Raw genomic sequence first — 17,518 nt, forward strand, 5'->3', positions numbered from 1 at the left:
ATCCTGGGATTACAAGCTTGCGCCACCATGCCCAGCTTCTACTATTTTTTATTTTTTAAGTGGGACTGGGAATTGAACTCAGGGGCCTTCTTCTAGCTACCATGGCTAATCTACAGCTACCTCTACTACATTTTAACAAAATCTCTGTTGCAGATTCAAGTTTGGGTGTTTGAGAACTGTTTTCCACACCATTGTTGAATCTTTTTTATTTTTACTATTTTTGTGTGGTACTGGGGTTCCTGGAAACCCTTCTACCTCTAGGCTACACTCCCAGACCTATTTTATTTTATTTTATTTGCGGGGTTGGGGATGGAACCCAGAGGCATTTGACTTCCAAGCTACTCCCCCTGCCAATTTTTTTATTCTTTTTTTTTGAAACAGGGTCTCAATAAGTTGCAGAGGGCCTCACTAAGTAGCTCAGTATGTCCCTGAACTGTGATCCTCCGGTCTCAGCCTCCAAAATGCTGGAGTTACAAGTGTGCACCACCACACCCAGCTCCCCAGACCTGTTTTATTATTTTTTATTTTTTATTTATTTATTTTTTTTGGTGGTTCTGGGGTTCCTGGAAGCCCTTCTACCTCTGGGCTACACTCCCAGACCTATTTTATATTTTTGAGACAGGGTCTCTTACGCCAGCGCGGCTGGCTTCGAACCTGCGCGATCCTCCTGTCTCCGCCTCCCAAGCGCGGGGATTACAAGCGTGCGCCACCACGCCCGGCTCCAGACCTGTTTTATATTTTTATTTGGAAAAGGGTCTATTAAGCCAGTGAGGCTGGCTTTGAACCTGCGTGATCTTTCTGTCTCTGCCCCCAAGCGTGTGGATAATAAGCGTGCGCCACCACGCCCAACTTATTTTTACTTTTTTTGTGTGTTGTACCAGAGATTGGATTTAGCGACATTTTGCCCTTGAACTACACCCCCAGACCTATTTACTTGTTTTTTGTTCTTATGATGGTACTGAGGATTGAACCCAGGGTCATTCTATCTCTGAGCAACACCCCCAGCCTGATTTTTTAATTTTTATTTTGAAACAGGATCTCACTAGGTTGTTGAGAGTCTACTACTTGCTGAGGCTGCCCTGGAACTTGTCCTCCTGTCTCAGCCTCCCAAGTACTGGGATTATAGGTGTGCACCACTATGCTTGGCTTTTACTTTTCATTTTGAAATAGCGTTTCGCCGTGTTACTGTGTACTGGCCTTGAACTTGAGATCCTTCCTGTTTCAGCCTCCAAGTGCTAGGATTACAAGCATGCACTGCTGAGCCCGGGTTCTGGTTGATGCCTTTTTAGATAGTTTTGCTCTATTACTCTGTGTGGCCAGTTTTTGGGCTCAAGTGGTGCTCCTGCTTCAGCCTCTCAAGTAGCCAGGACTAGAGAGATGTGTAGTTCAGTACTGTTGTTTTTGTAACTCTGGTAGTGCCAAGGTTAAATAATCTTGAGTGTAATTTTGGGTTCCTAGTCAACATCAACAATACTAATGTTTCAATTGGAAAGGTCTAGAATTTAACTAAGTAAACTTTGGTAATTTGTTCTGTGAAGATAATATGTAGTTGATGACATAGTAAATAGCTCTTTCAGTCAGTTAAGGTGAGATGTATTAAATGTTGGTGTAGTTTGATTTATATAATGCACTTATTTTACATTTTATGCACTTTAAGAGATTATTTTGAGTGTTGAGACCTTTGGAAAATGAAAGTCAGTAAATTGTATTATCTTTCTTACAGATATTGAAGCACAGATTCGAGAAATTCAAGGCAAGAAGGCAGCTCTTGATGAAGCTCAAGGAGTAGGCCTTGATTCCACAGGTTATTATGACCAGGAAATTTATGGTGGAAGTGATAGCAGATTTGCTGGATATGTGACATCAATTGCTGCAACTGAACTTGAAGATGTAAGTAACAAATTGTACAAGAGGCAAAGTTTTTTATTTTTAATTTTGTGGTAATGGGGATTGAACTCAGGGTGGTACTACCTCTGAGCTATATCCCCACCCCTTTTTATTTTTTATTTTTGAAACAGGGCCTCAGTAGGTCATTGAGAGTTTAAGTATTTTATTTAATTTTTTTGTGGTGTTGGGGATGGAACCTAGGAACATCCTACCTCCAAGCTATACCCCCAGCCCTATTTTTATTTTTAAACAGGGTCTCACTGAGTTGCAAAGGGCCTAATTAGCTGAAGCTGTCTGCAAACTGGGATTCTCCTGTCTCAGCCTCCCCGAATGATAGGATTACAAGTATGCGCCACCATGCCTGGCTCTGTTTTTTTTTTTTTTTTTTTTTTGTGGTATTGGGGGTGGAACCCAGGGGCTTTCTACCTCCGGGCTATACTCCCAGACCTATTTTATATTTGGAAACAGGGTCTCACTGAGTTGCTGAGAGCCTCACTAAGTAGCTGAGATTGGCTTCGAATCTGCGCGATCCTCCTGTCTCAGCCTCCCAAGCGCGGGGATTACAAGCGTGAGCCACCACGCCTGGCTTTGGCTCTCAGTTTTTGAGGCTGGTCTTAAACCTTGTGATCCTCTTGTCTCAGCCTCCCAGTTACTAGGATTATAAGCATGTGTCACCAATCTCAGCTTATTTTTTATTATTTATTTATTTATATTTTTGTGGTACTGGGGATGGAACCCAGGAGCATTTTACCTCTGAGCTACACCCCCAGTCCTATTTTTTTAATTTATTTTTAAACAGGACTTCACTGAGTTGCAAAGGGCCTAAGTAGCTGAGGCTTTCTTCGAACTGCGATCCTCCTGTCTTAGCCTCCCAAATGCTGGGATTTACAAGTGTGCCAATACTCCCAGCTGTAGCTTATATTTCATCTGACCATCTCATAAATTTAAGTTTGGTGAAATTTTAACCACTTTTTGTGTGATTCAGTAACACACAAACTTTATACTTGTACATTTTTAAACTGGTTATTATTTCTTGTGGCACAGTTGATTGAACCCAGAGACATTCTTCCTTTGAGTTAAACCCCAAGCCTGATTTTCTTTTATTTGAAAAGTGCCTCACTAAGTTGTTGAGGCTGGTTTCCAACCTGTGATCCTCCTGTCTCAGCCTTCCAAGTCCTGGGATTACAAGTGTGCGCCACCATGCCCAGCTTCCAAGCTGGTTTTTATTATTATTATTATTATTATTATTATTATTATTATTATTATTTTTTATTTATTTATTTTTTTTTTGGTGGTACTGGGGTTCCTGGAAGCCCTTCTACCTCCGGGCTACACTCCCAGACCAATTTTATACATTTTTATTTGGAAACAGGGTCTCAAGCCAGCGAGGTTGGCTTTGAACCTGCACAATCCTCTTGTCTCTGCCTTCCAAGCACGGGAATTACAAGCGTGCACCACCACGCCCGGCAAGCTGGTTACTTTTTATGAAATTTAAGTCGAATTTTAGTTTATAGTTAGAGCTCCCCTCCTCCCCTTGAGAAATTTAAAAGCCCAGTGGTGAAATTTCTATAAGACATTCAGGGACTGCAATTCTGAGTTCTCATACTGTAATGGCAAAAGACAGTAATGACTATATGTTTCAGAAGCCAAAAGGGAAATTATAATTTAATTTTATGGTACTGGGGGTGGAACCCAGAGGCTTTTTAACCTCCGGGCTATACTCCCAGACTTATTTTTATACTGTATTTGGAAACAGGGTCTCACTAAGTTGCTGAGAGCCTCACTAAGTAGCTGAGGCTGGCTTTGAACCTGTGTGTTCCTCCTGTCTCAGCCTCCCAAGCACTGGGATTACAAGTGTGCGCCTCCACGCCCAGCTGTCATTTTATTTTTAAATAAAATTAATAAGAAAATTAATAAGATGTTAAGATCTTTAGAATTACACATTGTTATACTACTATTTTTTTTTTTTTTTTGGTGGTACTGGGGATGGAACCCAGGAGCATTTTACCTCCAAGCTACACCCCCGGCCTTATTTTTTATTCTTTGTTTGAAGCAATGTCTCACTGAGTTGCAAAGGTCTTCACTAAGTAGATGAGGCTGTCTGCAAACTGCGACCTTCCTGTCTCAGCCTCCCTCAGTCTTTATTTTTATTCTTTATTTTGAAACAGGGTCTCACTAAAGTTCTAGAGAGCCTCACTAAGTAGCTGAGGCTGGATGTGAACCTGAGATCCTCTTGTCTCAGCTTCCCAAGTACTAGGATTACTTGTTGCAACTTTTGTACCAGAAAAGTAATATGCAACATTGTTCTTTTTAAGCATACTGCTGGGGAAGCAAGTACATGTAAAATTAATCACTTTTACTTGTTTCTGTGGTTGTTAAATCATGTTAAAATATGTAAGTGTTTCAAAAACCAAGGAAACTAGAGAGTTCAAATAAGCTGTTTGTAGTTGCCAGATTTGAAAATTTTTTATTATGCTAATTTTTAAGTTCTAACTTTTTGTTTGTTGCTTTTGGGGTTTATTGCAGGATGACGATGACTACTCATCATCTACAAGTTTGCTTGGTCAAAAGAAGCCAGGATATCATGCCCCTGTGGCATTGCTTAATGATATTCCACAGTCAACAGAACAGGTGACTTGAAAACCGTAGTTTATTTCAGTTTTAAAAAAATGTCATAAGTCCATGGATGCCCATACATAATAGGAATCAGTTCTTACGTTTTCAGTAGAGTTAAATTAGAAATAGTATTTAATTTTGTAGAGGTAAACATTTTGTGAAGTATTATAACTGTGGAAATGTGGATATATGTATTGTCTCATTTCTATATGCCTTTTTTCATATTAACATCTATAATACATGATAGTGTATTTTATTACTAGTAGACATGTATTAAATCTTCATATGAATATTATAGTGCTCTGATTTTTGTTTATGATATTTGGCTTGATTATTTAATAAAGTTAATCTAAATGAGTTATGCTTCTTTTCAGTATGACCCATTTGCTGAGCACCGACCTCCGAAGATTGCAGACCGGGAAGATGAATACAAAAAGCACAGGCGTACCATGATAATTTCCCCAGAGCGTCTTGATCCTTTTGCAGATGGTAATTCTTTCCCACTTTTCTATAAGTATTCAGAGATTTATTTGTATTAAGTTGTCTTTAGCCCTTTGATTTTTTTTGGCATGCTTATGAATTTGCTTTTCTTTTTAAAAATCCCCCTTATTATAGATTTGTATAGATTTGGTTGAAGTCACAGATGCCATATTCTTCATCTTTATAATGCAAGTTTTCTTTCCAGGTAGAAGGACAAGAAAATAATGAGCCAATGCCATAGAAACGCAAAGGGTTAAAGGTTTTTCTTTTACTTTTGTTTTGGGTACTCTTTCTATACTTTGGACAAATGTGTTTTTTCTGTTCAAAATACTTTCAAAAGTATTTCATTCCAAATTTTAGAGTTTTAGGATTTGTTACTTTTGAGAAACTATTTCTCACACTAGAGCTTCCCCCATATTATTCTAAATATAGCTTAGTAAATGCACCTACTTTGCTCTAAGCATACTTAAAGTAAAAAAAAAAAGTATGTATCCAAAGACTTTGATATTTTTAATAGTTGGAGTCTGTTTTGCTAATTTTAGTGTGCAAGTCAGCACAAGGGGCATAGTGAACCTGATGGAAGCTTTCCTCAGGTGAGTGAGTCTCACAGAATTAAGGTGCCTGTTTCTTAATTAGATTCTGCTGCAGGTTTATAAATTAGATTTTCAGCCTGCATGAATTAGTAGGGATATTCTTTTTTTTTTTTTTTACTTGCGTAATTGTAATTGATTTAAACATGTATGTCAGAATTCACAGGCCCATACTAACTGTCCTTAATTTCTTTCCTACAGCAGTACTGCTATATGCCAGTCCTGTCTGCATTCTTAAGGGTGCAGTTCAACACATCCTCTCTAGATTATGGTGAAAAAGTATTCCAAAGGAAGTCTTATCAGAACTAGTGTCAGAAAGAATGACACTGCCAATTGGGCATGATCGTCAGCTTAGGAAATGTCTTAGAATTTCTTTTATTATTTTTTCCTCAATTATGATGCTATACTACTTGTATAGCTAATGATCACATTTCTAAATCATAGTGTGGCTCTGGATCTTGTTATATATACTGTTTGGGCTTCTTTAAGATATATTGAAGTTTACAAATACTTAAATACAAAAACAAATACTGAAACTTGAACCAAGAGACTAACACATCTCTTTGTATACCACTTTTCTTCTGTGTGCATCATAACCAGTAGAAGTAATATATTTTAAGTAATACGTTTCCTGTTGTAATTTATACTTTCTAAGAAATACATATATGTTTCTGGGTCAGCAAAGCTTAAAAAAAAAAAAAGCATGAAGCCCTTTTTAGTAATGTGACATCAGATTAAAATAATAGGTATATTTTTAAAAATCAGATTTTCTAAACTACAACTGTTTTAGAACACTGTATAAAGAATTTGTCTAGTCATAGTTATTTGTAGTCAGGATTTTAACAGCTTGGAACAGGTAATGTTTTGAATATAAATATCTTTCCAAAGTGTTACTAATGGTAAAGAGATAATTTTCTAGGCTTCTATTCTGCTGCTTGAAGTCAGAACTGCTGATGGAGACAAAGGCACGAAAGTGTACGTATTCCGGCTTAGCAACCCAGGAACCCATCACTTCTGAAGACTAAACTGTGCTGTCATTTTGTTTTTATATGCATTAAAATATTTGTTTTAAACTGCTGTAGATATGTTTGTGTTCAAACAGGTTAAATTGATCAGCAAACTCAATAAAAGTAAGATGTGTAATTATTAAAGTTTTCTATCAAAAATAAATTAAATTGATTATGGACAAACATAATGTTAGAGCAGGGCAGATAAATCACTTGAACTTAATTATCCTTTATTTATTGTACTCCTGTCCTGTTGCTGTTCTTTTCTGCAGGAGGGAAGACCCCTGATCCCAAAATGAATGCTAGAACTTACATGGATGTAATGCGAGAACAGCATTTGACTAAAGAAGAGGTATGTGAAATACCTCATTTTTTCCCCTGTGATATTAGGGATTAAATCCATAGGCATTCCACCTCTGAACTACACCTCACCCTATTTTATTTCTTATTTTGGGGGTCTTTTTGGAACTGGGGATTGAACTCAGAGCGCCCCACTGAGCTACATCCCAGCCCCTTATTTTTTATTTTGAAACAGGATCTCACTACGATGTAGAGGGCCTTACTAAGTTGCTGAGGTTGACTGTGAACATGCAATCCTCCTGACTCAGCCTCCTGCTAGGATTACAGGCGTGCACCATCATGCCTAGCTTCTGCCTCTTTTATTGATTTTATTTTATTTCATTTTTCCTGGTACTGGGGATGGAACCCAGGGACATTGTACTTCCGAGCTACATCCCTAGCCATATTTTTTTAGTCTTTTTTTTTTTTTTTTTTTTTTTTTGGTGGTACTGGGGTTCCTGGAAGCCCTCCTTCCTCCGGGCTACACTCCCAGACCTATTTTATATTTTTGAAACAGGGTCTCTTACGCCAGCACGGCTGGCTTCGAACCTGCGCGATCCTCCTGTCTCCGCCTCCCAAGCGCGGGGATTACAAGCGTGCGCCACCACGCCCGGCTCTTTTAGTCTTTTTAAAAATTTTTTTGAAACAGGGTCTCACTGAGTTGCAGAGGGCTTCGCTAAGTTAGCTGAGGCTGTCTGCGAACCGCTACCCTCCGGTTTTAGCCTCCTGAATGCTGGGATTACAAGGGTGAGGCACCACGCCCGGCTTCATTTATTTATTTTTTGGTACTGGGGATTGAACCCAGGGGCATTCTAGCTCTGAGCTACACCCCTGGCCCTATTTTATTTTTACTTTGAAACAGGGTCTTGCTGGTTGAGAGGCTCACTACTTGCTGAGGCTGTCCTCAAACCTGTGATCTTCCTGTTTCAGCCTCCCAAGTGCTGGGTTACAGGCATGTGCCACCACGCCCAGCTTTGCATACACACACACACACACACACACACACACACACACACACACACACATTTTTTGCAGTACTGGGGATGAAACCCAGGGGCCTTCTACTTCTGGGCTACACTCTCAGACCTACTTTATATTTTATTTAGAAACAGGGTCTTACTAAGTAGCTGAGGCTGGCTTTGAACCTGTGTGATCCTCCTGTCTCAGCCTCCCAAGTGCAGGGATTACAAGTGTGCACCACTACACCCGGCTGAACCCAGGGGCATTCTATTTCCGAGCTATACCTCCAGCCCTATTAATTTTTTATTTAGTTTGAAACAGGGTCTCATTGAGTTGCGGAGGGCCTCACTATAAGTAGCTGAGGCTGTCCGTGAACCATGATCCTCCTGTCTCAGCCTCCCAAATGCTGGGATTACAAGTGTGCGTCACCACGCCTGGTTTGCTTCATTTTTTTATTTTTTAATTTTATTTTGTGGGTCTGGGGATGGAACCCAGGGGCATTCGACCTCCGAGCTATACCCCCCTGTCCTATTTTTTATTCTTTATTTTGAAGCAGGGTCTCACTAAGTTGCAGAAGGCCTCACTAAGTAGCTGAGGCTGGCCGTGAACCTGCAATCCTCCTTCTTAGCTTCCCAATTGCTGGGATTACAAGCATGTGCCACCACACCTGGCTTGCTTCATATTTTAATGGTTGTGAAAGAATATAAAGTTGAGATTGAGAGACTTTTACATTTCTTCTTTTTGCTATTTGTTACATATAAAATTTTATGTGTGCCCTACTGGAAATTGAACTCGGGCATTTTACTTCTGAGCCATGCTCCCAGCCCTTTTTTAATTTTTTTTGGTACTTGGGATTCAACTCAAGGGTATTCTGCTTGTGAGGTATACCCTCAGCCCTTTTTTATTTCTATTTTTGTTGTTTTGTGGTATTAGGGATAGAACCTAGGGGCATTCTACTTCTAAGCTACATCTCTATTTTACTTTTTTAATTTTGAAATGGGTTCTAAGTGCAGCGGGCCTAAGTTGCCAAGGCTGACTGCAAACCTGCAATTCTCCTATCCCACCCTCCCAAGTAGTGGGATTATAGTTGGCTACCACTATACCTGACCCATGAAAGCAGTTTATTTTTTATTTTTTTAATTTTTATTTTTTTAAATTTAAAAAATTTTTTGTGGGTCTGGGGATGAAACCCAGGGGCATTCGGCCTCCAAGCTACACCCCCAGCCCTATTTTGTATTCTTTATTTTAAAACCGGGTCTCACTTAGTTGAAAAGGGCCTCACTAAGTAGCTGAGGCTGTCTGCGAACTGCAATCCTTCGGTCTCAGCCTCCTGAATGCTGGGATTACAAGCATGCGCCACCACGCCCGGCTGATTTTTATAAGTTTTCATTTTTTTTTTTTCCAGTACAGGGGATGGAACCCGGACATTCTACCTCCAGCTCTAATTTTTATTCTGTATTTTGAAACAGGGTCTCACTTAAGTTGCAGAGGGCCTTACTAAGTAGCTGAGGCTGTTCATGAACCGTGTTCCTCTGGTTTCAGCCTCCCAAATGCTGGGATTACAAGCGCGGGTCACCACACTCAGCATAATAATAATAATAATAACAACAACAACAACAACAACAACAAAACAAACAACAACACAACAATAACAATAGTAACAATAATAGTATGTATTTTATATATTAATAGTAATTATTTTCATTATTATATATATTTTTGTGGTGCTGGGGATTGAACTCAGAGGCATTCTGCCTTCAAGCTATACCCTCAGCTTGATTTTATTTCTTATTTGGAAACAGGGTCTTGCTAGGTTGATGTATGGTTCACTACTTTCTGAGACTGTCCTTGAACCTGTGATCCTCCTGTCTCAGCCTCCCAAGCCCTGTGTTTACAGGTGTGTGTACCACCATGCCCAGCTATGAAAGGATTTTAAATAAATGTTCTCTGCTTTGTCAAATGTTTTTCAGAGAGAAATTAGGCAACAACTAGCAGAAAAAGCTAAAGCTGGAGAACTAAAAGTCGTCAATGGAGCAGCAGCATCCCAGCCTCCCTCAAAAAGAAAACGGCGGTGGGATCAAACAGCTGATCAGACTCCTGGCGCCACTCCCAAAAAGCTATCAAGTTGGGATCAGGCAGAGGTAATTGCTATTTATTTATTTATTTATTTATTTATTTATTTATTTTAAGTTTTTCTCAGTTGTGGAGTATATTTGCTGACATAAAAGATAACCAGAGACTGGGTAGCTTAAAACACAAAAAGTTATTTTCTCACAGTTGTGGAGACTTGAAGTCCAAGATCAGAGTACAAGTATGGTTGTTGTATGGTAAGAGAGAGCTTGTGGTTTGCAGATGGTCATTTTCTCAGTGTCTAAACATGTTTTCTTTCTCTCTCTCATATATATATATATATTCTCATTCTTTCTCTTTCTCTCTCTCTCTCTCTCTCTCTCTCTCTCTCTCTCTCTCTCTCTCTCAGGATTGAACTTGGGCATTCTACCTGAGTTTTACTCCCAGCCCTATTTCTTTTCTTTTTTTCTTTCCTTGGTGGTACTGGGGGTAGAACCCAGAAGCTTTCTACTTTTGGGCTATACTTCCAGACCTATTTTGTATTTTATTTGGAAACAGGGTCTCACTAAGTAGCTGAGGCCGGCTTTGAACCTGTGCGATCCTCCTGTCTCAGCCTCCCAAGCGCGGGGATTATAAGCATGCTCTACCATACCTGGCTCTGGCCCTATTTCATTTTTATTTTTGAAACAGGGTCTCACTGGGTTGATGAGGCTCTCATTACTTGCTGAGGCTGTCCTTGAAACCTGTGATCCTCCTGTCTCAGCCTCCCAAGTACTGGGATTACAAGTGTGTGCCATCAAGTCCAGTGTTCTGTCTCTTCTTACAAGGTCACTGGTCCTAGTGGATTATGACCCCATGCTTATGAGCTCATTTAACTTTAAACACCTCCCAGAGGACCATTCTAAAGTCATATCAGGGATAACAACTTCAACATATGATTGAGGATTGGGGACAGAGTTTATATCATGGAGTTAAAAGAATGTTCCATTTAGAATATTAATTATATACATGTTACACTGTGGAGGTTGAGTACAATATAATAGTCTTCCTTATTTTCTAGGTAGGTAATTTAAACCTTTTTACAGGTGGCAAATAGGTAATAGGCAATACTAATACATTTCTTTCCTTTGACTATCTTATTCTCCTAGAGGATTCTTAAAATACATGCAACCTGAAATTTGCCATTTTAACCATTTGGTGGCATTATTTATACATCAACCATGATGACTGTGTAGTCATCAACCAACCACTGTTTACAAAATTTTCACCATCCCAAATGCAATATCTGTAATCATTTAGCATTCTGTTCTCTCATGCAAAAGACTTCTTTATCCCTTGTCAAACCTATAATATCTTCGTTAGTTTTATTTGATGACTACCTCTTTTTTTTTTTTTTTTTTTTTTCGTGCTGGGAATTGAACTCATGGGCATTCTCCAAGCTTCATCCTCTATCCTTGGCCCTTTTTATTTTTTATTTGGAAACAGGGTCCTGCTGAGTGTCTGAGAGCCTTGCTAAGTTGCTAAGGCACTCTCTGAACTTGTGATCCTCGTGTTTCACTCCCCCTCCCAAGACTGGAATTACATATGTGCTCTACCATACCTGGCTTTTGCTTCCTATTTTACCCCCAAAATAGAAAGAGGCGAAACCTTTTCATGTTTCAACCATGAAATTTACCATTATGCCCATATCTGTTCTTATTTACTCTGCAATTATCCTTTTACAATATTTCTTAATGCAAGTTGACCATCTAAAGCTAACCCTTCTGTTAATGCACCATTTTTCATCCCCTCTTGTTCCTCAAAGACATTTAGGTAGTATCATGTCTTCATACTAAATTATTGTTATCAGCAAACATGTTTCTTTTGTCTCCATTTTTGGCTATTAAGAATAATGCTACTATGAACATTTATGAGTTTTTGTGAGGAAAACATGCCTTTTTCAAGAAACTTTGTTCATTAGTGATGGACATTGGGTTTCTTTTTGGCTGTTATGAATAATGCTAGTATGAACTTGGATTTTTTTGTATTAAAAACTGCAGAAAACCAGTTTTGACATTTTGACTCTCACATTCTTTTCCAGCTTTTATCCCATTTCTGTCTCTTTTTTTTTAAACTGGTGATTAAACCCAGGGGCTTTCTGCTTTCAAGTTATACCCTCACATCCCCCCCTCCTTGTTTTTTTATTTTTTTGTGGTACTGGGGATTAAAAACGGGCATTCTACCTTTGTCAAGGACTTAAGTTGCTGAGGCTGGTCTTGAACCTAAGATTTTCTTGTATCTACCTCCTAAGTACTAGGATTACAGGTGTGCACTGCAATGTTTGGCTTCTTTTTATTTTGAAGAAGGGTCTCACTAAGCTGGGTGTGGTGGCACATACTTGTAGTTCTAGCATTTCAGAGGCTGAGACAGGAGGAAGGTGATTCTCAGACAGCCTCAGCTACTTGTGAGGCCCTTTGTAACTTAGTGAGATCCTGTTTCAAAATAAAGAATAAAAAAATAGGGTTGGGGGTGTAGCTCAGAGGTAGAATGCCCCTGGGTTCCATCCCCAGCACCAAGAGAGAGAGAGGAGAGAGGGAGACTTAAAATTCCATCCCCTCATCTGCAAACAAGATCCTCCTGTATGTTGGGATTACAAGTGCACCACCATGCCTGGCATTTTTTTTCTTTCTTTTTTTTTTTCGGGTCTGGGGATGGAACCCAGAGGCATTTGACCTCTGAGCTATACCCCCTGCCCAATTTTTTTATTCTTTATTTTTATTCGTTGAGTTGTGCAGGGCCTCACTAAGTACCTGAGGCTGTCTGCGAACCGCAATCCTCGTCTCAGCTTCCTAAATGCTGGGATTACAAGTGTGCGCCACCAAGCCTGGCTTATGCCTGGCTTTAAAATATTTATTTAGGCCGGGCGTGGTGATGCATGCTTGTAATCCCCGCGCTTGGGAGGCTGAGCCAGGAGGATTGCACAGGTTCGAAACCAGCCTTAGCTACTTAGTGAGGCTCTCAGCACCTTAGTGAGACCCTGTTTCCAAATAAAATATAAAATAGCTCTGGGAGTGTAGCCCAGAGGTAGAAAGCCCCTGGGCTCCACTCCCAGTACCACCAAAAAAAAAAAAAATGTTTTTTATTGGTGCACTGTAGTCGTACATCTTAATGGAGTACAAGATGGTAGAGGCATACATACACACATCTCCCAATTAGCCCTTACCCAATTCCTGCCCCATTTCCTTCTCCCTTCTCATGTTTGGCTTAGTGATTGACTTTGATATGTTAATGTGCATAAGTACATTAGGGAATTACCCTCTTTCCTCATTCTGTATATATTCCTCTCTGAATTCAGTACTAGGACCTGAACCCAGGGGCATTATACTAGTGAGCTAGCTATATCCCCAGCCCTTTTTTATTTTATTTATTTTTGCGGTCCTGGGGATGGAACCCAAGGGCATTGTATCTCCAAGCTATAGCCTCAGCCCTGTTTTTTAGGAAATTTTTTTTTTTTTTTGGTGGTACTGGGAATGGAACCCAGGGGCCTTCTACCTCCGGGCTATATCCCAGACCTATTTTATATTTTATTTGGAGACAGGGCCTCTTAAACCAGCTGAGGCTGGCTTTGAACCTGCACGATCCTCCTGTCTCAGCCTCCCAAGCGTGGGGATTACAAGCGTGCGCCACCAAGCCTGGCGAATTTTTTTTTTTTTAAAACAGGGTCTCACTGATTTGCAAAGTGCCTTGCTAAGTAGCTGAGGCTGTCCCTGAACTGCGATCCTCCAGTCTCAGCCTCCTGAATGCTAGGATTACAAGTACGCGCCACCATGTCTGGCCCCAGCCCTTTTAAAAAAATTATTATTGTTGTTGTTATTTTTTTTTTTGTGGTACTGGGAATGGAACCCTGGGAATTCTACCTCAGAACTACACCCCTATCCCATTTTTCATTTTGAAACAGGGTCTCACTGAGTTGTGGAGGACTTCACTAAGTTAGCTGAGGCTGTCCTCAAACTGCGATCTTCCTGTCTCAGCCTCCCAAATGCTGGGATTACAAGCATATGCCACCATGCCCAGCTTAAACTTATTTTTTATTTTGAATAAGCATCTTGCTAAGTAGGTGAGGCTGGCCTTGGACCTGCTATCCTCCTGTCTCAGCCTCCTAAATACTGGGATTACAAGCATTTGCCACTAGGACCATCTCTTAACCCATATCCTATCCAGAAACAAATTTTATTGCTTTCACCTTTAAATATAAGGTTCAAGTCATTTTTAGTGACATCTGTTTTTACCACCATATTTTTTTTTTTTTACGGGTCTGGAGATAGAACCCAGGGGCATTTGATCTCCGAGCTACACCCCCTGCCCTATTTTTTATTTTTTATTCTTTATTTTGAAACCGGGTCTCACTGAGTTGCAGAGAGCCTCACTAAGTAACTGAGGCTGTCTGCAAACCGCGATCCTCCGGGTCTCAGCCTCCTGAATGCTGGGATTACAAGCGTGCGCCACCACGCCCGGCTTTACCACCATATTTAAAATCACTCTTTGCTCTAGTTAGGACTACTGAAGATTTACTTATTACCAAAAATCCTATGAGACCATGGCAGTATCCTCCCATTTCTATAATTGGGATATATTAAACCTAATAGATAATTTTTATACAGTGTAGTTTAAGATAGATTCTTAGGACTACCCATTTGCTCACTTATATGTGAAATTTGATTCTGCTGATATAGTTAATTACTAACTTTAGTTCTATGGTTGATACTTAGTGATAATGAGATGAGTTTTGTTCCGCTGCTGCTGTTTAGCTGTATACTTTTTTTTTTTTTTTTTTTGCGGGTCTGGGGATGGAACCCAGGGGCATTTGACCTCCGAGCTACACCCCCTTCCCTAGTTTTTATTCTTTATTTTGAAACTGGGTCTCACTGAGTTGCAGAGGGCCTCACTGAGTAGCTGAGGCTGTCCGCGAACCGTGATCCTCCAGGTTTCAGCCTCCCGAATGCTGGGATTACATGCGTGCGCCACCACGCCTGGCTAGCTGTATACTTATAATAGACAAAGAGTTTTGCCTGGTTAGCTGTATACTTATAATAGACAAAGAGTTTTGCCTGGCTAGCTGTATACTTATAATAGACAAAGAGTTTTGTTTTCTGTAATAGCTGCAGAGACTCAGACTTTTTTCATTCTGCTCATCTAACACAACTTTACCCTGATTGTGACTGTGGGAATTACAGTGCATAGTAGGAAGGATTTATTTTCGACCTTCTAATTCAGCAGAAGGGCCAAGTGTCAAAAATTGAGGTTTTGAATAGGATATGTTCTTTGCTTATCTGATGCAGATTAATATTTTTTGGTACTGGAGATTCAACCCAGGGTCATTACACTCCTAGCTACACCCTACCCTCTTTTATCACTTAAGATTTATTTCAAAGCCTGAAAACATCAAATTAATTTAATGGAACTACTGTAATTTCTTATAATGCATACACATTTAACATAAAACCTAAAAAAGTAGACATAAATTAGTGAATTCCTATACAGTGTGTATAATTTTCAAAAGCAATGGCACTTAACAGAATATTAGTTCTAACAATAAAATATCAAAGAATTTCCACAATTAACAACATCATAATTAGCAGCAAGTTTTTAGACTAGACAAATCTGCCTTTATACTTTCAGGTTTTTACTTACCACTAGCCCTTTTTATTTTTTGTTTTGAAACAGGGTCTTGCCAGGTGGCTGAGTTTTGCTACATTTTTGAGGCTATCTTTCAGCCTGTGATCTTCCTATCTCTGCCTCACTTCCCAAGTGTGCACCACCAAGCCTGGCTGGCGCAGAATTTTTTTTTTTTCTAAGATGTCAATCAAAAGACCAAGTTTTTGGTTCAGTCTTACTAGTTATCTGATGCAGGGTATGTTTTTTTTTTTTTTTTAACTTACTGTTGCATTGTAATCATACATCATTAAGAGATACAGAATGGTAGAAGAAGCATACATGCACACATCATACATTTAGGTCTTTCCCAATTTCCACCCAATTCTCTTCTGCCTCCCTCCTTCTCTAGTTTGGCTTAGTGAATGATATGTTTGCAAGTGTACATGCATACTCGGGTGGTTCAGAATTTTTTTAACCTTGAGTAATATAAATTTTTATTGTTTAAGGAAAAGATGGAATATTTTGTATAGTATTATGCAGACTTTCAGAAAAAAGCTAGGATAGAGTTCTGAGGTCTACAAGAGCATTCAATGTTTGAGGACAAATTTTAATTTGTTTACACTAAATCACCTATTGAAAGCTGGGCACAGTGGCACATGCCTGTAATCTCAGTACTTTGGAGGCTGAGACAGGAGGATGATAAACCATAGCCAGCCTCAGCTACATAATGCGGTCCTCTGCAACTTAGACTCTGTTTCAAAATAAAGAATAAAAAATGGGTCTGGGGGTATAGCTTGGAAGTAGAATTCTCCTGGGTTCAATTCTTAGGACTGCACAAAAAAAAGAGCTGAGTGTGTAGGGAGTTCCATCTGAACTGCCAAAAAAGCTGCTGATTTAATATGGTATTGTCTGTACTGGTAGAATGAACAAACTTCCTAACATACCTCTTTCTTTCTTTCTTTCTTTCTTTCTTTCTTTCTTTCTTTCTTTCTTTCTTTCTTTCTTTTCTTTCTTTTTTCTTTTTTCCTCCCCCCCCCCTTCCTTTCCTTTCCCTTCCCTTCCCTTTCCCTCTCTCCCTCCCTTCCTTCCTTCCTTCACTGGGAATGGAACCCCGGGGCATTTTACCTCTGAGCTACACCCCATTCCTTTTTTAGTTCCCTCCCTTTTTTTGGTACTAGAGATGGAACCCAGGGTGTTCTATCTGTTCTGGGCTATACTCAGCCCTGTCATCGTGTCACACACACACACACACACACACACACACACACACACACCCTCACCCCCCCCCCTTGTATTTGGAAACAGGGTCTCACTAAGGTGCTGAGAGCCTCACTAAGTAGCTGAGGCTGGCTTTGAATTTGTGCAATCCTCCTGTCTCAGCCTCCCAAGTACTAGGATTACAAGTGTGTGCCATCACGCCTGGCTTCCTGTTTTTTAATTTTATTTGGAAACAGTCTTATTAGGTTAAGGGGAGTCTCATTACTTGCTGAGGCTGTCCTCAAACCTGTGATTCTCCTGTCTGTTTTGCAAGTACTGGGATTATGGGTATGAGCCACCATGCCCAGCTTATTCTTTTATTTTGAAATAGGGTCTCACCAAGTTACAGCTGGCCGTGAACCTGTAATCCTTCTGTTTCAGCCTCCCAAGTACTGGGATTATAAATTTACGCCAGTCTTATTTGAGCTACTGTGGAAATTTGGATAGTTTTTAAATCTGTCACTAGTATTTTTTTTTGCCACTAATCTTGCTAGCATTATATGAGTAATAATTGTTGATAATATGATTATAAGTAAAAACTCAAGTATTGAAATCATGTCACTGTATATGGTTGAAAGATAATTACCTAGGTGTTCACACATACACATATGTAATCGAACAAAATATAAAAATTGTATTTCTTAGAATTAATGGATTCCTTCTCTCCCAAATGATGTA

General features: G+C 39.7%; 1 protein-coding gene across 1 annotated transcript in view; it reads left to right on the forward strand.

Moving 5' to 3' along the window:
• Positions 1-17,518, forward strand: part of SF3B1 (splicing factor 3b subunit 1) — a gene marked incomplete at its 5' end in the record, with an annotated part of 54,312 nt that overhangs the window by 13,593 nt on the left and 23,201 nt on the right. The window contains 5 exon segments of the mRNA XM_080689356.1: positions 1,724-1,890; positions 4,414-4,518; positions 4,878-4,992; positions 6,853-6,932; positions 9,850-10,020. Of these exon segments, the coding sequence (XP_080545482.1) occupies positions 1,724-1,890; positions 4,414-4,518; positions 4,878-4,992; positions 6,853-6,932; positions 9,850-10,020 (638 nt within the window).

This window comes from Muscardinus avellanarius, assembly GCF_963383645.1.
Source record: "Muscardinus avellanarius genome assembly, chromosome: 2".
Classification (NCBI taxonomy): Eukaryota; Metazoa; Chordata; class Mammalia; order Rodentia; family Gliridae; genus Muscardinus; species Muscardinus avellanarius.